At 32.6% G+C, this 12,783-nt stretch overlaps 1 protein-coding gene across 3 annotated transcripts; it reads left to right on the top strand.

Annotated features, from left to right (window-relative positions):
* The first annotated feature begins 5,938 nt into the window (after positions 1-5,938).
* Positions 5,939-10,273, top strand: LOC107483883 (protein ROLLING AND ERECT LEAF 2). 3 transcript variants are annotated; one of them, XM_021140295.2, is made up of 5 exons: positions 5,939-6,129; positions 6,846-8,202; positions 8,362-8,573; positions 8,783-9,006; positions 9,441-10,273. In XM_021140295.2, exons 2-5 carry the CDS (start codon positions 6,957-6,959, stop codon positions 10,141-10,143), a joined length of 2,385 nt encoding a protein of 794 aa, XP_020995954.1. In that variant the 5' UTR covers positions 5,939-6,129; positions 6,846-6,956; the 3' UTR covers positions 10,144-10,273. The 3 variants fall into 3 exon arrangements, with proteins under 3 accessions (XP_020995954.1, XP_020995953.1, XP_052117185.1); XM_021140294.2 differs by having other exon boundaries at positions 6,833-8,202; XM_052261225.1 differs by having other exon boundaries at positions 6,450-8,202.
* The last annotated feature ends 2,510 nt before the right edge of the window (positions 10,274-12,783 follow it).

Genomic DNA, 12,783 nt, shown 5'->3' with positions numbered 1-12,783 from the left:
AGTGGGTAAAATTCATTTCTATTAGCTTTATTATCCCACTTGAATATGGTTTGCTTGAAACGGATGGCCAACTTAGGGAAGTTTGTGGGATGAAGCGTAAGCGGAAAAGGTTTTGTGGTGGGCATTGCAAATCAAGGCTCATTATGGTTGATGCATCAAACATGAGATATAAAGGTTGGAGTAGTGCTCAAATAGATGGGTCTAGAAGGATTGTTGGCCACTATATAGAGAATTCATCTTGTTCACCACCCGGTTGGACCAATAATGATGATCAACTTCAAGACGGGTGTGAAAACAAAGTGTGGGATCCCGGATTACAAGAAGAGGATCAACTTTAGGAGCCCCAAGCTTGTGAAGAACTCCATCAACACTTGGCTCAATCCATGAAGAATCTTGGGGCACAATGGAGATTCAAGCATTGGTGGAAGTTCCAGGATGAGTACAAGCACAAGCCACCTTGAGAGGAGCTCCCCATAAGTCCAACTTAAGGACAATAAACAAAAGTGCTAGGTGGGAGACAACCCACCATGGTAACTTCTTTTCATTTTATCTTTTTGTAAATATTGGTAAAATTAGTTTAATTTCATGTTTTGTTTAGTTAGTTGAGTATATTTGGTAGTTTAGTATGTTAAATAAGGTTTTATGTTGTTTTGGTAGCTGTTTGGAGGTTTGGAATGCTTGGATTGGTGCAAAAACATAGCAAAAATTTTTGAAAAAACAGAGCACCATCCACGCGTACGCGCACTGCATGCGTACGCGTGCATCAAGCGTTTTGGACCATCCACGCGAGCGCGCCATGCACGCGTACGCGTGGATTGAGAAGTTCCACCCTCCATACCTTGACTCGAGAGTTAGGCCTGCACTGTGCGGAAATTGGGCCTGAGGCACAAACCTATTTGCGCGCTCGCGCACATGACGCGTACGCGCCACTCTCGAAATAAGCCATCGACGCGCGAGCGTCATGCGTGCGTGCGCGTGGATGCCCTTTCTTCCATTCACTACATTTCTTTTCTTCTCCTCTTTCTATTTATTTCCTTCTCCTTTCTTCTTCCCTCCTCCTACCCCTCATCCAACACTTCCAAACACCATGGATAACCATTTATTTTAGTTAGTTAATTAGTTAGTTAGTTAGTTTGTTAGATAGCTTTAGTTTAGTTTTCATTTTATTTTCTCCATTTTCATTATAAGTGTTGGCTTATTGATCTTGTTTACTACACATTGTTGCCTCTCATTGCCTAAATGCTATTTTAGCATGAATGGTTATCGATAATCTTTGTTGGACTATTTAATTGAGGTTATATTTTGCTACTTGGTTTTGAGTTTTTCATGCTTACCTTTTAAGAATACCAAGTGATGAGAATTGCATTTGAGCTTGTAATTTTTTTTGAATTGCATGATTTGGCCACCATGTGATTTGAACCGTATTCTTTGATTAGGCAATCTCTTGATGGATGATGTTGAGCATTTACCTTAATGCATTGTACTTCATGATTATATCCATCCATATGTTTGACTTGAATGTTTTCATGCTTCTCTAATGCTTGTTTTACCTTACAAGTTAACTTAAAGCATCTCAAGCACACTAGGATAAGTGAAGTACATGCTTATTTGGTGACATAGCTTTTTATGCTAATGTGTGTTCTAAACCGCGCAATTTAGAATTCACACACTTATTTGTCATTAATGCCACACTAATTCACTCACTCATTTCTAGTGATTTACCTCACTCCAACAATGTATCCTTCCTTGTTTTTATATCTTCTCATCTTATGGTGTTATATTTTTGTTTTTCATGAACAATGCACCACAAGCAAACATGTTTCAAGATTTCTATCTATAGGGCACCTCAATTGATTTGAGTGAAAACTCTTCATAGAACTTGCTTGAAATATATATATATATATATATATATATATATATATATTGTGGATCATATTTTTGAGCTAAGAACACAAGCAAGTGAGATTTGAGCTTAATGGTGTGGTTACATCCTATAACCACTTATTTTCCTTCTTGTGTGCATTATTCTCTTTCTATGAATGTAATCTTTGATTTGTTTGACTCTTTATGTCCATTATTTTGTGTATTCATGCATTTATATGATTGAGGCCATCATTTCATTAGCTCACTTACCCAAATGGCCTTACCTTTTATCTTCCTTTGTTAGCCAATTTTGAGCTTACGATTTACCCACTTTGTTCTTAATTTTAGCACATTACAAGCCTAAAGCGGAAAACAATAAATGTCCTTAATTTGGATCTTTGATTAGCATTAGGCAAGTGTGTGTGAGTATCATTCAAGTGTGGGAACCTTGGGACATTGGGTGAATAAAAGGGTAGTTTTGTATTTTTATTGAAAATATTGGGAATTGGGTACATGCTCATGTATTGATCAAATGTAAAACCTTATGCATTGAGGCTCTTGTATATAGAAAAAAAATGAGAAAAAAAAGAAAAAAGAAAAGAAAAAATAATATGGAAAAGAAAAAAAATAGAAAAAGAAAGAAAGAAAAAGGGGACAAAATGCCCCAAAACAAAGTGTAGCTCAATAAAATCAATGCATGAGTGTTGTGAAATGAAAAGAAATTGCATGAGTATGTGAAAAAGTGAGAAATGGGTAGTTAGGTTAGAACTTAATTGTATAGGATGTCATAGGTTAGGTGGGAGGTTTAAGCTTATCAAAGATTCAAATTTCAAACTCACTTAACCAAATATGCATCCTACCTTGACCCTAGCCCCATTACAACCAAAGAAAAGACCTCATGATATATGTATGCATGCATGAAATATATGTTGATTATTAGAAGAAGAACAAATCTTGGAAAGCATGATTAGGGGAGAATTGAGAGAATCGACCCTAAACACTTGAGCGAATAGAGTACGAACACTACCGGTGAGGGTTTGATGCTCAATTACATGTTTCCACCTATGATCATCTCTTCATGCAAGTTTGTAAAAATATTTAATAACTCAATTCAATTGTGGATTAGACTTGCTAGTCCTTAGCCCTTGTGCATATATGCTTCTTGAGAATTGATTTATTTTGACCAAGCAATTGCATTCATTTAGATAGTTGCATATAAGTAGATTGCATTTAGTTAGTTCCATTGAATAAATGCCATACCCTTTACTTCATTCTTGGTTTAAGCATGAGGACATGCTTGGTTTAAGTGTGGGGAGGTTGATAAACCCCATTTTGACGGTTTATCTTGCATTGATTTTAAGAGCTTTTATCACCTTTTACCCTCATTTATCCATTGAATTAGCATAGTTTTGTGATTGTCTCCTTATTTGTGCTTAGATGTGAAAACATGCTTTTCAACCCTTACTTTGATGGTTTTAATCTCCCTTTGATTCCACTAGATGCCTTGATATGTTTGTTAGTGATTTCAGATTGAAAAGGCTAGGAATGGATCAAAGGAGTGAAGAGGGAAAGCATGCAAAGTGGAGAAATCATGAAAAGTCAAAGAAGTTGAACTCGCCCATGGACGCGCGCGCGCACCTGCGAATCACCCCATGGACGCGTACGCGTGCTGTGCGCGTACGCGTCGGTGCCGTTTTATGATTTTTTAATGAAAACGTGGCCAACGAATTCTGAAGGGTTGTGGGGCCCAATTGCAACCAACTTTGGCGCCAAAGATGCTATGTAAAGCCAAGGATTGAAGAGAAAAGGAGATTCCAATTCATTACACACTCATTAGGATTAGCTTAGAAGTAGTTTCTAGAGAGAAAAGCTCTCACTTCTCTCTAGAATTAGGATTAGGATTAGGATTAGGATTAGTTCTTAGATCTAGGTTTTAATCTTTGCTTTCTTCTACTTCTACATTTCAATTCCTTGTTGTTAGATTCATCTTCTTCTACTCTTTTGTTGTAATTTCCTTTATGTCGTTAGGTAGAGTAATTAGTGACACTTGAGTTATCTAATTCCTTTGTTGATTGGTAATTGGAGAAATTGCTAATTGGTTTGGAGTGCACTAAAGCTAGTCTTTCCTTTAGGAGTTGATTAGGACTTGTGGCTCAAGTCAATTCATCCACTTGACTTTCCTTTATTTAGTAAGGGTTAACTAAGTGGTAGCAATGAACAATTCTCATAACAATTGAGAAAGATAACTAGGATAGGACTTCTAATTTTCATACCTTGCCAAGAGCCTTTTATAGTTGTTAGTTTATTTTCATTGCCATTTACTTTCATGCCTCTTATCAAAACCCCAAAACAACTCAAACCAATAACAAGACACTTTATTGTAATTCCTAGGGAGAACGACCCGAGGTTTGAATACTTCGGTTTATAAAATTAGGGGTTTGTTACTTGTGACAAACAATCTTTTGTATGAAAGAATTTTTTATTGGTTTAGAGACTATACTTGTAACGAGACTTCAATAGTAAAATTCTATACCGTCAAAAATCCGGTCATCACATCTCTACAACAAAAATTTTCTCAATCAGATCTCCATTCAAAATAATTTCCGCATTTCAAAAAATTTTGTCATTCTTATAACCTCATTGATGTGACATATCTTCATCTATATAAGTATAGTAATTTATATGGATGGATATACAACTAATTTATGTGGTGTAACTTGATCCAACTTCTCTTGAATAGAAAGTAAAAAAAAAAACAGTTCTTTTTGTTGAGTTTTGATTAGTTTATACTAATAATAAAATAAAAAGAATTAAATATATGTATGGAAATTTTTTTTATCTTTTAAAGATTTTTTCCACACACTCTTAAAAATATATATCATATAAAAATATACTTTAAATTGGTTTTATAATTAATATTCCTCTAATAGTATGAAGTTAGCAAAAATAATTAGACATAGTAGATCAAAATTAAGAAATATATTTTAAAAAATTATATTCTCAAGAATATTATATTAAGTAATATTATAGAGGTGATTACTATAGTGTCTAAAAGTGTTTGTCTAATTTATTAAAAAGAATTAAAAATTAATATTTAATTTTAAAAGTATAAAAATAAATAATTATTAAATATTTAAAAGTTATCATAAAAAATATGTTAAGCAAAAGTTAGACACTAAATTATAAATACCATAAAATTTACCTACTATAGATTAGTATTATTTAATGTCATAAATTGTTAAAAATTATTTTTAATATTTTCAAAAATAATTGATTATATATTTATTCTATTATACGTATTTTTTCTGTCAATAATAATTGGTTAGAATAATAGTGATACTAGTTTTCACCATTAAATAAATTACTATATTTATAGATAAAGATATGTTACACCGATAAAAAAATATGAAAGTATTGATTGCGTAGGATTGTAATGCTAATGGATATATTTGTTAATAAATCGAATTCATAATTTTTCTCTTACTAAATGCTATTATATATTGATTTTAAATGATTCGATCTAGTAGTATTCTAACCTTTTTTTTAATAAATCAATTTTAATTAATTCAAATTATGGTATTTTCAATTAAATCAAATTTAATTAATTTAATTTATATAAAAATATTAAGACATGACGTATAATCTATTTGTATTTCAATATTTAAGACATGTATATAATTTTTAATTTTAAATTATTTATTTATTTATGTGAATTACCCTAATTTTTTATACTTTATCGCAATAAATATACTAGTACCTTATATAGTGGTATATTTGACCAGTCGTTTTCACGAAGACAAGCAAAATGGAAATTCCAACGAAATAACAAGAAAATGATGGGGTAAAAAAGGCATGTGTGGACCAGTGGCAGTCACGCAATTTGGTGCAACATGAAGGGCTATCAAATGCAGTTGTCGTATTCTCTATCTTGTTCTTCCTCCTTTATTAGCTGCCCAACCTGAAACCGAAACTCAACGTTTTTTATTTAATTCTTATTTATTTATTTTGTCTCTTTTATTTATTTATTTATTTGGTGGTTGCTTGGTATACTGTTTTTCTTTCTTCCTCATAAGTGTTTTGCCCTTTGACCGTTGCTTTTTTATTTTTATTTTTATTTTCTCCCATACTTTATTTCTTTCTATGTTCATACACAGTGTGTTTCTTTCCCACTGATTCCACTCTCTATGATCACAACCACAACCATAACCATAACCATAACCATAACCATAACCACACTCTTCTTGCTTCTGCAGCCTCATTGTTTAGGTATTGTTCTCCATGAACATGAACATGTGCTGCTGATTTTTTTTTCTGCATTTTATTATGGTTCATCTTTTTGTTATATATATAGCTAAACTTTAATATATAAACGGTAAAAAAAGGGAAGAAATTGAGTCAGGGAATGTTGGACTCTTGTCTTACTGAAAAAATGAGTACTTTGTCTTTGTGTTTATCAGCTTCTTTTATGCTTTTTTATTTTGTCATTTTTCCACCTTTGAGCTTCTTCATCTTCATTTCTTTTTCTGGCATTTTTTGCATTGTATCTCTTGATATCTGATTTTTTCTTTCTTATTTTTTCATTCTAGTTTGTGCATACTGGGCTTCATCTTCTACAATTAGTGATTGGTGACTTTTATTGTGTTTTTCTTATGTTATTTCCATTTTTGGGATTTTAGCTTCTTCTTCCACCTCTCTCTCTCTCTCTCCCTCTCTCTGTTTACCTTTTTCTTTTCACCTTGGTAAAACAGAACAGTTCCCAGATGAAAAAGGTTCATGCTTTGTTAATGCATTCTGCTTGGTTTTCTTGAAATCATGGAGGAAAGGCTTGTTTATGTTAAGCATTTCTAGATTTTCCATAACCTGTCTTCCATTAGGATAGTTAAGTACGCTTATTTGATTCACAAAATATAACATTTCATTTTCCCCCTCTTTTCTTTCTAGATTTTCACTCATGTTGATGTAATTTCAGATTTTTATGGCAGATATTTTTGGTTTCCTTATGAATTTGGTGTCATATGAAGGAAGACTCAGATTCCCTTTGATTTTCTTTTATTTCAATGCAAACTTGAGACATACATAGAGTAGATTAAGAAATGGGATGTTCTCAATCAAGGTTGGAAGATGAAGAGGCAGTTCAAATTTGCAAAGATAGAAAAAATTACATCAAACAAGCTGTTGAACAAAGAACTCGCTTCGCCACCGGACACATAGCCTACATCCAATCCCTTAAAAGAGTCTCGGCCGCTCTTCGAGAATACATCGAAGGAGACGAGCCTCGTGAGTTCTCGTTGGACACAGTCATTGCCCCTCCTTTTGCAGCTGGGAAGAAGACTGGCCCTGGCTTCATTCCTATTTCATCAAAATCGTTCACTCCGGCAGCAATTGAGTTTGGAGTTGGACCAAATTCTACACTGAAAGTGAATTACTTAAGGCCTGGTGGTAATCCGGCGGTTTTGGTTGAGGAAAGGCCTCGATCTCCGGAAATGGTCCGGGTTGAAACATATTCTCCAATGCACCATCATTATGGCAATGATGGATTTTTTGGCATGCAATATTCACCTGTGAATCCTTCAATTTTTCCTTATTCTCCAAGTAATAGGCCTAATATCCCTCCCCCTTCCCCTCAGAATTCGCAATGGGATTTCTTTTGGAACCCTTTTTCGTCGTTAGACAACTACGGTTACCCTTCAAGAAGTAGCCTTGATCAGACTATTATGGATGATGACTACAGAGGGCTTAGGCAGGTCCGAGAAGAAGAGGGAATACCGGACCTAGAAGAAGACGAAACTGAACAAGAAGATTATGTTGGGAAGAGAAATGTGGCTGAAGAAAGAACCAGAAACGTTGGAAACATTGGAAAAAATGGAAACACTTCCAAAGAAGAAGTATTAGTTGAAGATGTTGACGAGGATGAGGATGAGGATGAGGATGAGGATGAGGATGAGGATGAGGATGAGGAAGAGGAGGAGGAAGAGGAAGACGAAGAGGAGGAGGAGGAGGAGGAAGAAGAGGATGGAACAGATAATGAAACTGAAACTGAAGCTGATCATGATGTCAAAGAATCACAAGCAAATGGAAGTGCAACTCTGGAAGTATCGAAATCACAGGCTGCAGGCCATATTGGATCCAGTCGTCGCGAAATGGCTATAGGTAAGCAAGAAGCTAAGGAAGACTCGCCGGGTTTTACTGTTTATGTAAACAGAAGGCCAACCAGCATGGCAGAAGTGATCAATGATCTTGAAACTCAGTTCACAATCGTCTGCAATGCGGCAAATGATGTCTCAGTGTTGTTAGAGGCCAAGAGATCTCAGTATTTACCAACATCTAATGAATTGTCTGGTATGATTAAACTAATACATGTTTTTCTTTTCACATTCAGCGAATGCGTCTGTTTTCGTGTTCAGACATTTGTATTAGTTAGAATTATGAGATTACTTCTCATGTCCTTAAGAACAATGAATTATCAGGAATTATAGTTTGTATTAAATTTCATTACAGCGTCGAAGTTGTTGAACCCAAAAGCTCTGTTCCGAACAGCATCCTCGCGCTCCTCCTCGTCAAGATTCTTAACAAATTGTCCGAGCATTAGAGAAGAAGTTTATGAGGGCACTAAAGATCTCATGGATGGGCACTGTATGATTTCCGGTAGTCACCATTCGACGTTGGACAGGTTAAACGCTTGGGAGAAAAAGCTTTATGATGAAGTCAAGGTAACACAGTCTTCAATCCATGAGGAAGTGTCAAGATCCCATAATTATATTAACATAAAATGAAAAATTACAATGCTTCTAAGAAATGAGTATAAACCTTTGTTGTATGATGCACATTGTAGACATCACGGCATCACCTAATAGGCACAGAGTTGTCATGATGTTTATTAGTCCTAATTTACTATGTCCTCCACTTTCTTCTTCAACAGGCCGGAGAACGGGTTCGAATGGCGTATGAGAAGAAATGGAAGCAACTTAGGAACCAAGATGTAAAGGGAGAGGAACCCTCTTCTACAGATAAAACAAGAGCAGCCATCAGAGATTTAGATACGCAGACAACGGTTTCAATACACACAGTTGAAGCTATTTCCAGGAGAATAGAAAAACTAAGGGATGAAGAGCTTCATCCCCAACTTCTTGAATTGGTACAAGGGTATGCATCAAAATCATTATCTCCATACATCTTTGTCTGGTATTTAGAGTCATTCTGGGTTGGCATATAGTAGCATTGGTGAAATATCTCACTACTTTCGGTAATATTAAGTATATATTTAGTTCAATATGATTATGCTTTACTCTTGTTATTTAATTTCTATAATGTAGATAGATCACTATATGTAGACCATACAAGAAGTGGTCAAAGGAGATCTACGTGTAAACAGTCTAAATGATAGACATAATACATGATAGAGTTCAATAGCGTTGTTTGATTCGTGTAGCCGACCCTACTTAGTGGGATAAGGTTTTGTTGTTGTTGTTGTTGTTGTTGTAGATCACTATGTGATGCAGATATAGTACACTAGCACAGCATTTAATTGCATTAAATATTTCTGGCGCTGATTCTTCAGTCATTCAAATAAATGACAGGCTAGCAAAGATGTGGAAAGTGATGGCAGAATGTCATCAGAAGCAGAAGAGAACCTTAGATGAAGCTAAGATGCTTCTAGCTTCTAAGTTACATGCCAGGAAACACTCCTCCATGTCGATGACTGATCCAACAAGGCTAGCCCGTTCGGCTTCAAATCTTGAATTCGAGATAAGAAACTGGCGAAACACCTTCGAGTCATGGATTACTTCGCAAAGATCCTATGTCCATGCGCTAGCTGGATGGCTTCTCCGGTGTGTGAGGTCCGAGCCTGACGTGTCAAAGTTACCATGCTCTCCTCAGACTTCTAGTGGTACTCACCCGTTATTCGGACTCTGTGTTCAGTGGTCAAGGCGACTAGACGCCATACACGAAACAGCAGTGCTTGATGGCATGGACTTCTTCGCAGCCGGCATGGGGTCGATCTACTCGCAGCAGTTAAGAGAAGATTCTAGGCAGAACTCGTTTGCTTCGAGACGAGAAAATGGAAACATGGAAATTGTGGAAGTTGGAAGAGTAGAAGAGGTAATGACTACAGAAAAATTAGCTGAAGTTGCTATTAAGGTGCTTTGTGCTGGAATGTCTGTTGCTATAAGCTCATTAGCAGAGTTTGCCTTTGATTCTTCTGAGGGATACAATGAAGTTGTGAAGCAATGGGAGAATGGCAAGTGTCTGGATTCTTCTTCCACTGAGATTAGATCATAGATCTCTCACATTTTGTGGGATTTGTTAATTAATTAATTGGTTTAGGCTTTGTTTAGCTATGGTTGTTAATTAGTCAATGTAATTATTTGATGTATTTAAAGTAATCAATACACCACATTTTGAGTTTTCATTGCTGTTATTATTGTCTAAATGGATTTTGATTTCGGTATGTAGAGAATGCATCCCTTTCAAGAAAGAAATGTTATTAATTTAATTGGGTTAATGGTTAATTAGTGATGAACATTTTTTAAATTCGTCTCTAGAAGATTTTATTAATTAAATTAATTCTTCAAATACTACAAATTAATGGCAAAAATAACTGGGAATGCGTAGAATTATCATACCCAATCTAATCCCCATATATTTTACCCATATGTCCCTATCCAAATGAAAACTGGAGGTTCACAGACCAAACAACATGTATTATTTATATAATAAAACAAAATAACTAGAGCTTCAGTAGCATTAGTGCTTTTTTCTTATTATTATTATTATTATTATTATTATTATCATCATCATGGAGTAGCATTAGTTCAACATTATTTCTCCTACTCAAAAAGTGTAACCTACCCTTGCCTAACCAAATCTAGCCTTGACTATTTTAGTTACGGATAATGTGGTAGGGTTGTATCATTGGATAACAATCAATAAGGCCAAATTGGGTTGAACTAGTTGAAGTATTGCATCATTTGGTTTCTTATTGAGTGAATTGGCAAATGGCAAGCATCGTATTATTTTTATAAAAAATCTTACGTGGACACCAAATATAGTTCATTTTCAACATGTAGTTAATTTTTAATATATAATATATATTCTATACGAGTAATTTAATAGCTAATTTTTAGTATATATAATATTATTATATTATTTAATAAAAAAATTTATTTTTTTTGAGAGATACTAAAATGATATATTTTTTTAATTTATAAAATGTACATTCTCTTTTTTTATAATTTTTTAAAAAATTTTTTAATTTATTAAATATCCATTAACAAAAATTTTATTTTTTTGTCATTAAATTTAGTTTACTAAAATGCTCTTTAATAAATTATTTTTTATTCATTAAATTATATTTTTACCAAAATATTTTTTAAAAAATTTAATAATTAAATTATTTTTTTAAGATACCCTTCAATAATTTTTTAATTATTAAATTATTATTTTACCAAAATTTTTGTTAACAATTATTTTTATGTTCTACTATTAATTTTTTGATATCAATGTATATTATTTTAACATTAATTAAAAAAATCTTACCAATGTTAATATATATAACAATTAATATATATTGATATCGAAAAATAATCTTACCAAGATTTTTTTATTTAATGTTAAAATAATATATATTGATATCGAAAAATTAATAGTAAAATATAACTATAATTGTTAACGAAAATTTTGGTAAAATCACAATTTAATCATTACAAAATTATTGAAGGGTATTTTAGAAAAAAAATAATTTACTTATTAATTTTTTTAAAAAATATTTTGATAAAAATACAATTTAATCAATAAAAAATAATTTATTAAGAGATATTTTTTAAGTAAAATTTAATGACAAAAAATAAAATTTTTGTTAAAGGATATTTTTGTAAAAAAATAATTTATTGTTTCTTGAAAAATAAATAAAATTAACATTAGTTAACACAAAATTTAAAATGAATTAAAGAGGAGATTTTTTAAAAATTATAAGAAAAGAGAGTATATATTTTATAAATAGAAAGAAGAAAAATGTCATTTAACTTATTTTAGCATCTCTCAAAAAAGAGAGTAGAATTTTTTCTTTTTAATAACATGATAAATACAAAAAAAAATATATAGCTCCATAGTAAAATTTTTTGTAAGAATATAGTTTAAAAAGATCAAATTAAAAATGTAAGAAAAATAAAATTTAAAGTAAGTTATTTTAATTTTCTTTTTATATAGATATGGATATTAGTATGTTACTGTAAAAATACCATGATTAAAATGTCTTTATCTGGATGCATGGGGTCTAGGTGCTGTACATTGATGGCCGCAGCATTAACCTGCTGACATGGTAACAAACTTATCTTTGGACCATGACTTTATTGGGTCATTCTCCCGTACAGATCAAAATTGATACAGATATACAGAGATTTATTATTTGGTTCGCGTATACTGTTATTACAGAATGGAGCAGACTTTTGCCAGTAATTATCCCCCTAAGCCATGGCTTGATGGTGAAGCCAAATGCGACTCATCCCTCTGTGTGTTGGCCTCCGTAATGGGCAAATTGGTGAGTTAGTGTATTTAGTTTATGGGTCTCTGTTCATTCGTTTTTAGACCATGGAAATAGTTTGAAAAAAGGTGTTGAGTTAGGGAAGAGGATAATTGAGGAAGCCACGTCGTGTTCCACGGATTTTTTTAACTGGGTTGTACAATTAAAAAAATATTAATATAAAAAATGCATATAAAATAATAAAAATTTAAATTAAATATAAAATAATATTTAATTAAATATTTTAGATTATATATATTAACTACAAATATAATATATGATTATATAATATAATTTTTAAAACAGTTTAATTAGGTATCTTTTAAAAATAATTTTTTATTCAATTTTTTATTATAATATTTAAAAAAACAAAACAAATATATCTAAATAGATTTAGTATC

Source organism: Arachis duranensis, chromosome 4 (assembly GCF_000817695.3).
Source record: "Arachis duranensis cultivar V14167 chromosome 4, aradu.V14167.gnm2.J7QH, whole genome shotgun sequence".
Classification (NCBI taxonomy): Eukaryota; Viridiplantae; Streptophyta; class Magnoliopsida; order Fabales; family Fabaceae; genus Arachis; species Arachis duranensis.
Note: the sequence above shows the minus strand (reverse complement) of the source record. Positions and strands in the feature narration are given on the sequence as shown.

Bases quoted from the DNA above. Each gene is read 5' to 3' on its own strand.
- LOC107483883 (XM_021140295.2), top strand. From the start codon at position 6,957: ATGGGATGTTCTCAATCAAGGTTGGAAGATGAAGAGGCAGTTCAAATT. The intron at 8,203-8,361 runs GTATGATTAAAC...ATTTCATTACAG, and splicing joins AACATCTAATGAATTGTCTG to CGTCGAAGTTGTTGAACCCA. The intron at 9,007-9,440 runs GTATGCATCAAA...AATAAATGACAG, and splicing joins CTTCTTGAATTGGTACAAGG to GCTAGCAAAGATGTGGAAAG.